The following is a 16,017-nucleotide window of genomic DNA, read 5'->3' on the forward strand; positions in this document are numbered from 1 at the left end:
CGGTTTTACACCAATCGATTTACAGGTCTTTTTAGGACTCAAACCGGCTATTCTAACTTTAAGTTGATGTTTTGGGCAGTATACTTCCACTCATCATGTTTCTTCTCAGGGAAGCTAAATGACTTATGCGACCTTCCGCCAGCCAGGAGATGAAACCCAAACCATTTCTGAGGACCCCAGTTGGGTTAAGGGAAGGTTTGGCATCACAAACATGCCGGGGATGTGCACACATTAGTGCTGCTATGCTTGTGAAGGCATCGCTAACAGATTATTCTTAGCAAATGCAAAGCACTCATGTTATCTTACGTTTTCATTGTATAAATATTACTATTTGAGGCTTGTATTCATTCAAAGAGCACTAAAAGACGCTGAAACACCTTCTTTCGAGCGTCGTCTGAATCATGTCTCATGTCAGCAAAACCCCTGTGGGATATACAGTACACACAAGGACAAAAAGGAGCATTCAGGAAAGGAAACATTCGCCTCCACCAGCAACCCAAAACACCAGCAGTCCCCTAAAAATGCAAATTCGCAAGTTGTCATCTTTTTGATGTTGCCACCCCTCCCAAACAAACCCTCCTCTGTTAGAGGTTCAACGGCACGCAGTCCTGAGGACAGGAACACAGGCGTGTTGATATGCCATGCCAGGCCCGGAGCAGCAGAGACAGCACAGAGACAGATGGATGTCACAGATAACAGATCCTCATCTCCTCCTGGTGCCTCTTATCACCGGGCCTCTTAGCATAATTAGAGGCTTTTGAGACCCCCCCCCCCTCCCCCTTCCACCCTCCTCCCTTGCCCTCTCCTTCCGACTGACAAAAAGTATAATTGCGACATTAACAGCGACAAAAGACATGTACAAAATAAACAAGTAAACATAAATAGACAGAAAAGACTGGGGGTTATTTTTGTCCTTTGGGTGAAATGAGAGAGAGAGAGAGCGAGAGAGAGAGAGAGAGAGAGAGAGAGAGGAGGAGAGGGGGGAGGGGAGGGTGAGAGACAGTTTAACCAAATCTGCTGTCAGTCACAGTCAACTGGTGTGACTGGGTACTCTGAGGCTGGTCCTGTGAGCGCCTGAGAAACACAGAGCGTGAGGCCTGATTGTAATTATGCTGGAACTAATATGCTTTTCAAAATGAGCCATTATGAGCTAATGCTGCTACTGCCAAAAGCCTGGGCTGTTTTTTTGTCCCTCTGTCTTGGATAGTTTGCAAAGGTAAGGCTGATATCCAGGCCATTGGTTATGGTGTTAGAGACATCCTACAGAGGCTGTACTGTACATTACAGCAGCTGTGTTGGTGCTGGTAGCTCGGCACTAATCTCTGACACGTTTAATCAAACATCTTTAAGCATTAACCTGAAATATCTCATACCATTTTCAAATGGGGCAGCTTTATGTTGATCCTATATGCACGGCTGATGGGTTTGAGATAGGTTTCGACTTCTGTTCTAATCTAGCAGTTGTTTCCAAGGTGAAAATCTCTACTAGTATTCCAGCCTGGGTCTGTCAGTGAAAACTAAGACAATATAACGCTTTATTAATCCTCAAGTGGGTACATTTTGCAAGGCCTCACAGGTAAACACTGTGAGGTCTGGGCGTGAACCATGACTACATTGACTAGTTCAGCCAAGGAGACAGGAGTCCAGTTAGGACACATGACCTCAGCAGTGGCAGGAGACAGGGGCTAATAAAGGAGAAGAGAGAGTGAGAGGAGGAGAGTGTCCATAGAGGGGTATTGAAGGGGGGGACGGGACGATGAGTGTTCCATCTGAAAGAGCTGCAGTGTGAACAGAGGGAGGGGGTCAACAGAGAGAGAGAGAGAGAGAGAGAGAGAGAGAGAGAGGCAGTGTTGGGCCAACCTTTCATTAGGACAGGTCTACAGAGACCCTGTCCCATCCCACCGTTTCAGTCTGCAGAGGAGTCTAGTCCTTCTTGTGGTTGATCTAGGTATCGGTAGACAAATGCTCTCAGTGTACATTCTCTTGAAACAGGCATAGCATAGATCACAGTTTAACTTTAAACTGTTGCCTTTAAAGAAAATAAACAGTCCCATCCATTACTGATGAGATTCAATTAGAGGCTGCCTGTTAAGTCATTTGTTATTTTTAGTTCAAATTCTTTTTATAGAAAGATTGCTTTGATGCTTAATATTTCAGCATCATATGAACAATCTGGTTTGTATTTGCATTGCAACCAGCCTCATGTTTAAATCAATAAGAGAAAGGCCTGCGAGGCTCCTGGAGGGGGATACTAGCAGTAATCATGGCAGTTGGATAATACGCCTCTAATTGACGGATGAATGCTGAGGAGATGTTGGAGCTCTTTATCAATATTCCCAGAACCTACAAATGGAATTAGAGCAAGCGACGGCTTTATATGAAGGTCTAATCACGATGTTACTCATTGTTTCAACGTGGTAGTGAGAGCTGTCTGAAAATTGACCTCAGGATCCCATAGGGGATTGGGGTTTGTTTCAAGGTAGTTAGCTTTCATCTCCTCCAGTGGTTCTTCCCTTTATCAACATTGCCAGCATGCTTAAAACCGCAGAGAGCGGCTGGCGTGTTATTCAAATTTCAGAAACTCGCTTGCTGTGAAACCAGTGTAAAGTGTTTCATTACTCTTGCTTCCTACCGACCAAACCACCATTAGGACGCAGAATGATGGGGGATCCCGGTTTGGCTACCCAGAGACATATCTCCAGAGCAGCTCCTTTATGTGAAGAGCATTATATTTTCAGCCGTGCAGTCACAATAAGTTACCCAGACACCTGGGCCGGCTCTACCTCGCGCCGACTGCCTCGCACCAGCACGGAGAGGAACCATGTGTTCGCACTGAATCCTGTTTCTGTCACAACCGTGTTAGCCAGGATGTACAACTTCCTGGTTTTCTCGATGAATCTTGGCACCCCTATCACAAGATGTTGTCTCGGAGATGAGTCCTACCCCCTGAACGCATTCCCTGTTCGCGCCGGTGTCCGAGATATTACCCACCGAGCCATGCTCATTGGCAAGGCAAGCCGTTGTTGACCTTCACTGCCGAATGGGCTAGAGGTTTGTGCGTTCGTTATAGAGGTGGTTTGTAGAAAAGCACAAAGACTGTGTCACAGACAAGGGAAGGGACGAAAACCAGCAAAAACAACATGTAGAATTGTCTGTCTGGTTTAAAACCTCTTGAGCACCCGTCAGCTTCAACCCCCCTTTGCCCTCCTCATCCCCCGCCATCCCTCTGGAGGACACAGAGGTGACTTTGGAAAGTGATCTATAGACCGCTGTGCCAGTCTCAAGTGCTGTCATGGTGAGTTAGGCGGGGGCAAAGCTCCGCCCGCATCCTCATGAAAACCAACAAAGGGCTATGTGGCGTATGTACATATTCAACCGTTGTATGTTCAAGACCATCCTGTGGTAACCTCGCCGTAGCCGGTGTCGGCTGCCCGTGCCGTGGAATCCATCTTTATTAGAAGAGGAGGAGGAGGAGGAAGACGGAAGAATTGATTTAATGAATGCGGCCTCATGTCCTGCAGTCACATGTAATCCGCAGAGAATCGCGGAGCGTGAGCTCAGGGGGACGGAGAGATGCCCACAGAAGACTCATGGAGTGGCCTGTAATGATAGTCTCCATATAATCCCCTAATTCCTTGTTTAATTAAACTGCGGAGCTGGCCTTGAATCGCAGCCAGTACGCTTGCTCTTTTATTCCCACTGTTGTTATTTTGGGTGTGTGTCTGTGTGCAGGGCTGGGGCGGTTCTTTCTTTTGTCCATTTGGTGTGTTCCAGAAATGGGGGGGTTTTCTTTTTTTTAGTGTTGTTTTATTAAGTAGATTAACTGTGCACACACATGCAGTAGCGGGCCTATCGAACTGTCTTTAGCCTCCACAGACCTCCAGGAGATTGATGTTGGGTTGTTTCAGTGGAGTGGTGCTCCTGTTTGGAACCACAGGCTTATGCACACCCTCTCCTTCTATATTTGTCTCTGTGTTCTCGAGCCTTCTCTTTCTGGACTGCGCATGATGCAATCCATCCATGCCTGGAGCAACACTGGCATGTCTCACCGCCTTGTCAACATCTCAATGAGGAAAATATGAAATTTTATGACATGGAATGAAAAGCACCATGTAGTTTGAATAAACATGCAGAGGAGGTGAAAATGATGCAATTTTCTAAATTCAGTTATGATGCTAATGTACTGCGGTAATTCGTATTCGCTGTCAGAAAATTCTCCTGTCGGCCTCGATTGTGTGTCTTTGTGTGGATATCTCTGTTCCTCAAGCGGAAATGCAGCTTATTTTAAATGCCCTAAAAAAGTAACGGCGAGATATGTTGTAATTCATTAAATGACAGCACACATAAACACATGGGACTGAATGGTTAGGTTGTGATATTCGGTGCTGTATGTTTCTGTTTGTGAGCTCTGTGCCCTGGGCCATTGTGGGAGAATGGAGGGGAGGGCAGCAGCAAGGTGGCCTGGTTAGATTAACCCCCTCCCACTCCCCCTTCCCTCCCCCCTCCCCCCCCCCCCCTCACAGCCACCCTCCAGCGGCCCTTTACGCTCTCCTCGGGCCCTCAGGGGCCCCTCTCCAAGACGGGATTGTGTATCAGGCCTCTTATGTACTGTCTAAATATCCACAGCATGAGATAATAGTTGCTCTGTTGTGCTTGGAGACAGAGTGGAGGAGCTGTCATCTGAATCCTCTTTGAATCTGAAACCCCCCTTCATTAGACATGAAGCCCCCAGCCACAGCAGAGCCACTGAAGTGGGGGTTGTATCAAACATAGGTTTATCTCCAATCTCTACACGGTATACCTTTCCCTATAGACATAAATAACATTTAACACAGTGAACAAGGGTACATACCGTCTTCTAGAGTTACATTTACCTGCAGTGTTGTACCACATAAAAAGAGCTACCAAAACAGATGGTATTTTCATTTCCCGTAATGACCTTTACCCGGCCTGCCTCTCTTCCCGTTCCTCCTCTCCTCTCCTCACCTCTCCTCTCCTCTCCCCTCCTCCCCCCCTTCCTCTCCTCCACTGTGGCCCAGGTAATCGCACAGACGAGGGCTCGGATGTGGAGTCGGAGCCCGACCTGCCCCTGAAGAGGAAGCAGCGGCGCAGTCGCACCACCTTCACGGCCGAGCAGCTGGAGGAGCTGGAGAAGGCCTTTGAGAGGACGCACTACCCCGACATCTACACTAGGGAGGAGCTGGCCCAGAGGACCAAGCTCACCGAGGCCAGAGTACAGGTGAGGGGTGGAGGGAGTCACGGCTTGTGACACACACACTCTAAATCAGCAAAGATTTGACGCAAACATGTAAATGGAGAAGCACATCTACACACAACACACTAGCTAGCACACACTCGTACACACTCAAACACTTAGACGCACACACACAAACACACCAAAGTAGATACTAGCACATGGATTAAAATGTATAGGTTCTTGGCCCCCCTAAGTATACATTTTTTTACCTTTATGATTCATCCACTTTGTTGTAGTAGACAAAACAATTTGATTTAGGTCCGAAATGTTAGATTCATTTTGTTTAGAAAAATTGTGTTGAACCCTATTATACCAAATCCAGATACAACATTTATTTTGAGATATAACAGAAAGGGATCGAGGCATAGAAAAATGAAAAAGAAAAGACCAGAGAAATGCACTCTCTCCCAGGGGCATGTCCCTGTATCTGAGTCCACACCCCACAGTTGTGCAGTCCTCCTCTCACCTAGAAGGGGGCGGGGCAAGGACGCTGCACCTTATCACACCCAGAAGCTCTGGAGCCGTCAGACAACCACAGCACCAGCTGGTTTAATGGAACACTGAAGGAAAACACAGCAGTTATAGTAGCAGCTGCTCTGGTGGAGTTTGGGAGAGGATGGTGGGGGCTGGAGGGGTCAGAGAGGGGGAGACGCAGAGAGACCGAGAGAGAGAGAATGAGAGGAGGGGAGAGAGAGAGGGAGAGAGACAGAGAGAGCAATGCATTCCTGATGGATTTCTCATTCCAGCGTTTGGCCAGATTCTCTTCCCATCACTTTCAAGCTTGCCGCCGCTTGTAAAAACCCTTCTGCGTATCACAGCAGGTCCCTCATCCTCTGCTTGGACCTCATGCCCCGACAACAACATTAATCAATCAGACACTAGCTGGAAAAAAGGGTTCAGGGCAGCCCTCTCTTCTAACCACAGTGTCTGTCTGTGGGCCTCCCGAAGGCTGGTCTGTGTGCTAACCCCCCCCCCCCCCCCCCCACACTGCTAACATGCACTCGGGCTAACTGATTCCACACATGTCCCAAAACGCTAACATGTACGTCTAAATGGGCGGCGCTGCACCTAGGAAGGGACTTTGAGGGTTTCTTCTCGAGCTTATTTTATTGCAGTACATTAAGATTTTTGATGGTCGTTACATTTTCATTCAATGTCAGTTTTTTATGACACAGTAATGGATAGTGTTTAAAAGTACATTTTGTACGACAATATTTGTAATAACTCATTTATTATTCTTACTTGTTATTTATGGAACATGAATGTAGCATCCAAATCCATCTTGGAATTGATCATCAAGTTAGAATGACCCAATAAAATTCACAATGATTGGCCAGTATTGTCACACAGAAACCCCGTTTAGTTCCAGGCAATTAAAAAGAGACATAAGACGTGTTGTAGGTCAATAGCTGTTGGATTTTCATAAAGAATCTCTTGAGGAATTTAACTCATTGTGTGTATGGCCAGTGATTTCACATTTTAAATGTCTCAGCGGGACAAAAATAAAATTAAATGAATAAGGTCTTAAAACTGAGAGGACAGTGTTTCCTCGTCAGGAGATAATAGGCCTAAATTATGTCATGTGCAAACCTGAGGTATTTAAGTCATGGATATAATTGTTAATGCAGTTTCCCTCATAATCTAATTCAGGAACGCTTTGAAAGTCTCCAAAGGTCAACTCAAACTCAATTTCCTTAGAAGGTCACTCCAAGAAAAGGGAGTCTGGGTAACCAAAGTAAATAATGGCCTGCAGTCTTGTACGTTAGCCGGCCGGTTAGGCGAGAGAGCTGGGAGAAGGACTTGGGACACACTGAGGAGGCCATTGAGGAGCTTGTTCTTTCCTTTTTAAGGAACTATGTGATGTATAGTAGCGTCACCGTCTTTGTTAGATCCATGCCCGACAGCGAACGTGCACCAGCTCCACCTCCTCCAGCGTTCAGAAACACAGATCCCCTTATCAACCCACCGACCCCTGGAGCTGGCACATCCAGTACGACAACAAACCTTCTTTGCCTGGATGTTGGCGTGTGGATGTGTGTGAACTGGAGGGCTACCTTCCGTGTGTTTGAAGATGTCAGCCAGCTGTGGTTTCCTTGGAGCGGTGGGTGCTCTGAGGGCCGCTGCCCAGCCAGCAGACAGGAGATCCCTGGGCCCCAGAGACGACCTCCACAGCTGCAGAGACGCATCATCCAGATGTCAGCCACCAGAGGCTGGGGGATGAGCTGGGAGGGAGGCAGAGAGGCTAGGAGGGAGGGTAAAAGGTTAGGAGGGGAGGTAGGACGTCAGAGAGGCGGAGAGTTTAGGATGGAGGTGAAGACGGAGGTAAGAGAGGCTAGGGGGGAGGTTTAGAGATTAGGAGGGGGGGGTCTTTGAGGGAGGTTGAGAGGCTGGGAGGGCCGTGGGGGGGGGGGGGGGGGGGGGGCAGTGTTGGGGCAGTGGAGTGCAGGGTTTCTGAGGCGCTAGCTTCTCTACCAGAGTTTTCGTGGTCATGGTTGGTTAGGAGCCCGGGTGATAATGTGTCAGAGTTGAGGCTTTTCACTGCTGCTCAACTAGACCAGGCTGGTTGGCAGACTGTCTCACTGATATTTAATGTGTTTGACATGGCTTTGACTCATGGATCACACTCACGGCTCATCTAGCCAGCTGCTAGTGTCTGTGATAAGCTGACCCTGTGTCAGTCTGCAGTAGCAACACTGCCTCACGCAGCCCCGGGCAGGCCTGCATGGCCGATCTCGTCCCTAAATAACAGATTGTGGGAAATGATCCACAACGCTCAGAAGTGCGTTTAGGACCGTGTGTTTCTGTTTGTTGATAACGTGTGTGTGTGCGTGTCTGTGTTTTTTTGTGGGCAGGGTTCGGTGTGGGTTTTTGCGTGTACCTGTTTTTACCTGTTTGTGTGTGTGTGGTTATATATGTGTGTGTGTGTGTGTATGTTTATGGTCCTCAAGACTACCTGGCTCCTTATCAGTGGGCTGCCAGGCTGCATCCTTCCTCCACTGGCTCACCTCACCAGCTGTGGCTGTTCCACACGCCATCAGAACACACAGCATCTCTCCCTGCCCGTCTCCTCCTCAGGAGTGTGGACCAGGTGGGGCTCTGCTGTCGGCCAGACCAGAGAAGGCTCAGGGGGAGGGGGTTGGGGGTTGGATGAGGGAGGTAGGGTGCAGACCAGAGGTGGCGGCCCCTGCAGTAAATCAGCTCTTAGGCCCGCTCACACATGAAGTGAATTACATTCTTCTCTATTTAAGTTGAGTTTTTCAGGAGGCCGACCGGCTCCTCCTCCTGCTCCTCCTCTTCATCCTCATCCCCCCCCCCCCCCCCCCTCCACCTCCTCCAGTGCCGTGGACCCGTCTTCCTCTGAGCTCTGCTGCACGGCTCGCTTTGCCAATCAGCCTCATAGATCCCCTTTCACAGGCAAACGAGCGTGCCGCATGTAGCTATCGTAGTTAGCGGAATCTAATAAGGTATGAGCATGGGCTTTTTATGAGGCGTAAGAAATCAATTTGCCAAGAAGTTGCTCTCTCTTTCTCTCTCTCTGTCTGTCTGGGGCTGAGCTCCAGGGTGGGTCCTGGGGAAGCAGACCACAGAGGACTCTCCTCTCTGCTGTCTCCACCAGGCCACTGCAGACACCCAGATGCTCAGCAGCTCAGCAGGAACCTCGGAACTCCTGCGAACCCTTCCATGTCCTGGGACGAACTTTCCGTGTTTTCTCTGCAGTGACTTTCCAACGGCATGAGGCGCATGTTAAAGATGTAGACCCCGTGGAGATTCGAATCAGTCGCTATTGTTTGTATTAATGGATTTGAGCTGCAAACAATGCAGAGAGGGAGAATAGGTATGGCTCAGTAGGTCGAACATTGGATTACAGATCAATGGGTCAGGCTTGAATTGAGTCGCTTTGGGTGAAGGCATCTATTACATAAACACATGATCTGCTAAACAAACAAAGGATCTCCTAAAGAAACCCTTTTTTTCTCGTTATCGTACGTTATCCTATCTGGAGAGGATCCTAAGACGCATGCTATAGAGACACAGTGAGACATGTTGCGTTTGGTGCTTTGAGGTTCCTCTGGTAGGAGTGAACAGCTCAGTGGGTTTGGTTTGTGACAGCAGCCCACCCAAACCACTGGGTGCCTGTGCACCCTGCCACTCTGCGTGTATGGCTCATAAAAGAGGTAAATAGGATTTATGCAGAAGAGAAATTGTGTGTAGTGCACCAGGCAGGATGTTCTAACAGTTTTTCTTATTATTAGAATTTAAATGACTTTCCTTCAGTGCCTCTGTATTCCTGATGCTTATCGAGCTAATCCCGCTCTCCTCTCAAATTCACACTCCAAGCTAGTTTAATTAGCATAGTGCCAGTCTGGAAGGCAGAAAGGCAAGCAGACAGGCAGACAGACGGACAGACAGACAGACAGACAGACAGACAGGCAGGCAGGCAGGCAGGCAGGCAGGCAGGCAGGCAGGCAGGCAGGCAGGCAGGCAGGCAGGCAGGCAAGTGAGAAATTAGAAACAGAGAGGGGGGGGGGGGGCAGAGGTATGGTCTGGTAGAAGTAGGAATGTTGTACCTTGATGTGTGCAATACTCCACTGTGTGGATGGAAATATGTTTTTTTCAATTTTTTTGTTAAAATTCATGTTCTGGTTGTTTTAGGGCGCCTAGATAAAATGTGGACTGTTGGCTTCTGAATCTTTATCACTCCACGATACAATTACTCTCAATGCCATGCATGGCGGTGTTGTGGTAGGGTAATTGTTGATGGGTGATAAGACAATCGCAGCCTCTGATCTGCGGGCAGAGATACCATTGTTTTGTGTTTACTCTGAGTAAGACCCAGAGTCATGGGGAGCTAGATATGAAACTAGGGATGCACCGATATGGAATTTTTGGCCAAAACAGACAACCGATAACTCTTTATATTTGGAAGCTGATAATCGTCACACGCGACAAATTGAAAGCCTGAGTCCGATAACAAAATCAAAAGGCAAACAAATACAGTGGACAACTGCTTTTATTAAAACCTTAACTGCATAAAACATGTAGATTTTTACCAAAGTTTTACCCAAAAATAAGTGGGTAAATATGCCAAAATATTCCATAATTTATCGGCTTAAATTTATCTACCAAATATTATTATTGGACCGTTAACAATAACACCAAAAATATTGCCGATATGGCCGATACCGATATGGTCCCTATATGAAACAAGACTGCAGCCTCTCTCACCGGAGATAAGCAATGGTTTATCAAGGCAGCTTGTAAACAGGCTTTGGGTCATTGCATTTGACTTCCGTCAGTCTACTAAGTGATCTTACTGTAAAATGACTGTAAGAAGTATAATAATTGTGTTGGATTGATGAAACCCTCTCATGTTTACTGGGCTCTGTGATGCTTCAGCTCCTCTCACTCCTCTCCTCCTCCTCCCCTTCTCTCTTCTGGTTCTTCCTCCATTCCAGCCTCCTCTCCTCCACTCCACTCCCCTCCCTTCTCCTTTCCGTTCCTCTTCTCTCTTCCACTGACTCCTCTCCCTGTCTCTTCCACTCCATTCCTCCACTCCTCCTATCCTGCACCCCTCCCTTCAGTCCTTCATCATGCCATGTCTGTGTTCAGCTCAGCAGCTCAAAGCTCACTCTTTTGTCTCAGAGGCCCTGCTAAGCTAAGCTCTATTCCTCTGAGATGGGTTAGTGTTGCCCTGGCGCCACCCCCCCTCTCCACACACACACACACACACACACACACACGCACACACACACACACACACACTCCTACCCCCCCTACACCCCCCCCCCCCCCAAGACACTTCATCTCCCAAGCTCCATCAGTATGGCTCAGTGACTACAGGCTCTTCCAAGTGCAGGAGAGGCTCAGCTCCTCCAGCTCGCCTCAGCAGACGAGAGCCGCGTTGCTGCCTGGCCAGAGCTGTCCTCTAGCTGGATAAAGACACGGAGGGGCCCAGTCTCTCTGTGCTGCTCCGGGCCTAAACTGGATTCAGCAGGGGAGAGGAGAATTTCTGGTCCAAGGTGACTTTGTCATCAGGTTCCAGAGTGCAGCCTCAAATCCTCCTGCAGCTGCAGGCGGTGTTGCTGTGAGGGTAAATTAGTTTGTGTGTGTGTTTGCGACGTGCTTGTGTGTGTACGCAGTTCGTGGGTGTGATGTTGAGTGAGTGGGAGTGTGTATGTAAGTCAGTGTGTGTACGTAGGTGAGTGGGTGTGAGTGTGTGTATGTGTGCTTGTGTGTTTATCTCGGCCTCCACTTAGATCAATGGTCGCTGGAGTAACACATTTCAAGCCCAGTTAAGCAGTCAAACACTCCTCCTCCACAACATAGCATTGACCAGGGCACACTTAACCTTATATCTGCCAGCTTTGGAATGCTACAGGCTCGGAAACCTCTGGCATTTGAGTTTGCATGACTTCTCAGGCACCGCAATGGGCTCGTTCAATTGACCCCGAATGATTTCAGTGAGAGAGACAAGTGCTGCTTCCCTGACTCCCCTATCGTTAAGGTGGAGGGCTGCCTGTGGCGGGTGCCTGGTGGCAGGAGGACTCCCAGACAGGGAGCCCCTCTCTGGGTGCCCATCATCACAGCCTGGAGGAAGGCAGGTGGAGAGAGGAGACAGGAGAACACATCACAAAGGGCGGTCAGAAAGAGAGGGAATAATGCTGCGTTTGGAAGAAGAGAGAGGAGGGAGAGGAATCAGGGAGATGGGAGAGGAGGGAGGGAGGGAAAGCGAGAGCTCAGTGTTGTGGTTCTTGGTAGGCTGCCATGATGGAACACCTCCTCAGCCACAAAGAGAGCAGGAAGTAGAAAAGGGGATAAAAGAGGGTGGGGGGTGTTGTGGTTCAGAGGGTAAAGGTGAAGTGGCACCGCGGGGGGGAGTGACGGGGGTGTGTGTGGAAGGAAGGGGTGTGGCCCCTCCCCAAGGCAGCTGTTTGTCTGCTCCCAGCAGGAGCTTAGCTCTGGGTCCAGACCCAGGACTACGCTCCACTACATCCCAATAGCAGGCTTGTCACTGGGGCTACCATGGCTAGCAGCTCCCCCTCCCCTTTCCTCCCTGGCTCTGCTGGAGCAGCTGACTGCAACGCTGGAACTCCAGAACAAACAAACGACAACGAGAACCCGAGAAGGAGGAAGTGATAGCCATGCGGGGTAGGCTCCCTGCTGGACTGTAAATGCTGCAGTAAAGATGTTCCAGTCTCAGCGGTGTTAGGAGCCCAGCGCTTCAGGGCGCTGGAGCCACTCCATATCACCCACATCGGAGTTCACAGGTTAAACAAGACTGTGAGCAGGGGGGGAAAAACAAGCTGGTGGCTTTGTGGACTGGATGTGCCTTTGGTAACCTGTAAGGTATTAAACTGGGGTGCGCCGCGTGTGATTGAGATCTCTCCGCGCGTGAGTTCTTGTGAGTGCGTTTGTGGGCCTCCGGGTTGAACGAGCGGAGCCAGCAGCGGCGAGAGTGTCCGTGTCTTTTAGCCCCCCGACAAAAAGAGTGTTTGCTCTTTAAGAGCTGTTTAAAAAGGGACGCCCCCCGCTTTGTGTCCAGTGTTCTCTGTGGCGTATGGAGGCGCTTTTGTCCCCCGCTTTCATCTGCTCTCACAATAGGCCGGCCCATTTCCAACACAACGGTAGATGAACTGTGCTGACAGTGTATTAAACTCTGATGAATTGCCTGTGCAAGGCATAGATCAGTGTTCTTCAACCTTTGGCACATACTGGTCCCAGGCCTTGTCTTGGTGAAGTGAAACAGGTTGCTGGCTGTATGGGCTCTCTTTTCAAACGGGGGCCGATTATATTAGCGTTTTGTTGAGGCAGAAACTCCCTTTTTTGAAATGTGTAAATCACGTCGGTTTGAAAGTGAGGCTGTTTAGTCGCGTTCATTCAAGGAGTTGACATTGTGCATATGTGGTTTGAAGTTGTGGACGTTAGAAGCGTTTTGTGTCAACAGAACCACTTGGCTGTGCAGAAGAATAACTCAGATAAGATGAATGAAGGAGCGCTTTGCATTGTTCACTTTGTGGGAATCAGAATCATTTATTTGTATTTCTATTATCATAAAATAGAATCTTATGACATTAGATTAAAACTAGCATCCTCAGTCTTGTTTATTTATATTACACAGACTGCATGTGTTTTTTTGAATGACGACTAAATCCGATCATATCTCGTACACAATGACTCTGTGTGTGTCTCTCAGTGTGTGTGTGTGTGTGTGTATCTGTTCTAGCCGGTGCTTATCCTCCATGGTGGCATTCCTCCCGGCCTCCTTTAAAGTGTCTAAATGGTTCACAAACATGCTCAAGATGTGTGGTGCTGGGGGCCAGGGAGCTACCTCTGACCCTGTAATGATTTCTCCCCTCTGAAGGGGGCTTAGGACGGCCTGTTGACTCAGAGCACAGCCTCAGCCACTTAGGAAGAACAACAGGGACACAGATCTGGGCCTGCATGGCAGCTCCCATAGGCCCTATTTCCCCACCGTGTAGGAACATACACACACACGCACACACGTGAGCCGATGCATGCATTCATGCACGCACACACACACACACACATACATCGACGTACATTCAAACACAGAAACACACACAGACACACGCGCACAAACCACCCAGGTTTTAACAGCCCAGCTCCTGCTCCCTCGCCCTTGGATCCCGGCTGGCTCTCTCACGCAGGCTGTCCTCCTCTCCTCCTCTGACCGTCTCCCCTCTCCTCAGGTGTGGTTCAGCAACAGAAGAGCCAGGTGGCGCAAGCAGGCCGGAGCCAACCAGCTGGCAGCCTTCAACCACCTGCTGCCTGGTGGCTTCCCGCCCACTGGGATGCCCACCTTGTCTTCGTACCAGCTCCAGGAGGCCAGCTACCCAGGTGACACTCTCTTACGGGGCGAGAGGCCCTCTCCTCTAGAAGAAGTACAGAATTAGCCACTGCTAGACCCTAAAACGGGGCCTGTTTGAATGGGCAAGTTTGTTCTATGGAGTCTAGCTCTATCTGTAAAGTGATTGTCCCCATGCTGCGTCGCAGCTGTCTGTCCCCAGGTCTTTATGTGGACCGTACCACACAGACGTTTGCCTTAGGGTCAAACTAAACTTAATCAAATCTGGCTTGTTCTTGGGTTTGAAGTATTTGTGGTATGTCTGTGTCTGCTTAATGTGCATGTTAACAGTATTTTATTTCACATACACACCATGTGACACATATAGGATCCATACAGGATGCAGTTAAGCCTACAGTTAGTCCTTTGTTGTAAAGTGATGGTGACGTTGATCCAGTTTGCTGGCATTTACAGACTGTATATTCAGAATCAGAACGCCACAGTCTGTAGAAGTCCACATTCCATAGAACGTGAACCTGAAATGGCCATGATTTCACAGGCCATGAACAGAACGCCTAAAAGGTAGACCAGAAAATATTCTAAAACAAAGTCAACGTGGAGTTTGGATAGGCAGCTATTTCTGGTGTTGCCTTTTGTCTCACTCATGCTGTTGTTGTTGTGGCTGTTGGTATTGATGCTGTTGTTGCTGGGAGTATTGATGCTGTTGTTGCTGGGAGTATTGATGCTGTTGTTGCTGGGAGTATTGATGCTGTTGTGGCTGTTGGTATTGATGCTGTTGTTGTTGTTGTTGTTGTTGTCAGATGGCAGCAGTACGCTGCACCGCCCCCAACCCCTCCCTCCATCCTCCATGCACCAGGGTGGGCTAACAGACACTAGCTCTGCCTACGGCCTCTCATCCAATCGCCACGGCTTTGCCAGCTACTCAGACACCTTCATGAGCCAATCAGCATCCAGCAACCACATGAACCCGGTCAGCAACGGTCTCTCCCCACAGGTAAGTCTAATTCTAGAGTTTTTTAATGTTCGTTCATCCAACAATGGCTTGGTTTCTCCGACATGGATTAAGCTTGTGGAGGAAAACCTAAGACAATCTTTAGTCCTTGGCCATCCTCAATATGTTCTCAGAAGTCTTCACCTAAAGTAATATAAACTGTCATCATTTATTAATTTAGCAATATCTATCGAAACAGCGCAGTTTGAAATTGCAATTCACTAAGATACCATTTCACTTTGTTAGAGAAACCAACTAGGGCCCATTAATATGTCTTAACGTAGTCTTTTCTGATGCCTCCTAAAGCTCTGGGTTTCGATTGGCCCTTATAAATTGGAACAATTGTCAAACAATTGGCTTAACATCAACAAATTAAAATCCATCTTGATAGGGGCACATCTGTTCCAAACAGCAGTCTTCACTTTCCTGGGACACGGAAATCCCGCTCAGAACACTGAGAACACATGTGAAGGAAATAATTAGCTCAAGCTTATAAATGTAGCCCCTTAATCTGCTTCGGGTAATTGTTTGGAATTGGAAGACCCCTATTACTCTGTGTGAGTAATATTGCTCAGTGTTAGTCTCGGGCTTGTGGCTCAGTGGGTGCAGAAGACTGTTGATCTTCCCTGCTGCCCTGGGCATCCCCTCATTAAGTTGACCCCCCCCTCCCCTCCTCTTCAGCCCTCCTCCCACCATGAACATAGCACTGAGTATCACTCCAGGTAATGAACTGCCCTGCTGTCCTAATTGAGCAAGGAATCAATGGAGACGTTTTGATTTGTCATCATCCGGGTGATTTTCTTCCGTTGTATAAAAAAAAAAAAAAGCCTGAGCCAATTTCTATGCCCCACTGTGTGTGTGTTTTCTGTTAAAGCTGGGGATTCAACTTGTTATCCTCTTTGGGCACCCCCCATTAACGAGTCTTTAAAATAAGACCCTCTG

General features: G+C 48.5%; 1 protein-coding gene across 1 annotated transcript in view; it reads left to right on the forward strand.

Moving 5' to 3' along the window:
* pax7a (paired box 7a) overlaps window positions 1-15,801 on the forward strand; it is a 31,634-nt gene extending 15,833 nt beyond the window's left edge. Inside the window, exons 5-8 of the mRNA XM_047026662.1 lie at window positions 5,040-5,239; window positions 13,969-14,137; window positions 14,879-15,078; window positions 15,757-15,801. Of these exons, the coding sequence (XP_046882618.1) occupies window positions 5,040-5,239; window positions 13,969-14,137; window positions 14,879-15,078; window positions 15,757-15,801 (614 nt within the window). The remainder of the gene's footprint in view (window positions 1-5,039; window positions 5,240-13,968; window positions 14,138-14,878; window positions 15,079-15,756) is intronic.
* The last annotated feature ends 216 nt before the right edge of the window (window positions 15,802-16,017 follow it).

The sequence above is a fragment of the Hypomesus transpacificus genome, chromosome 9, assembly GCF_021917145.1.
Source record: "Hypomesus transpacificus isolate Combined female chromosome 9, fHypTra1, whole genome shotgun sequence".
Lineage (NCBI taxonomy): Eukaryota > Metazoa > Chordata > Actinopteri > Osmeriformes > Osmeridae > Hypomesus > Hypomesus transpacificus.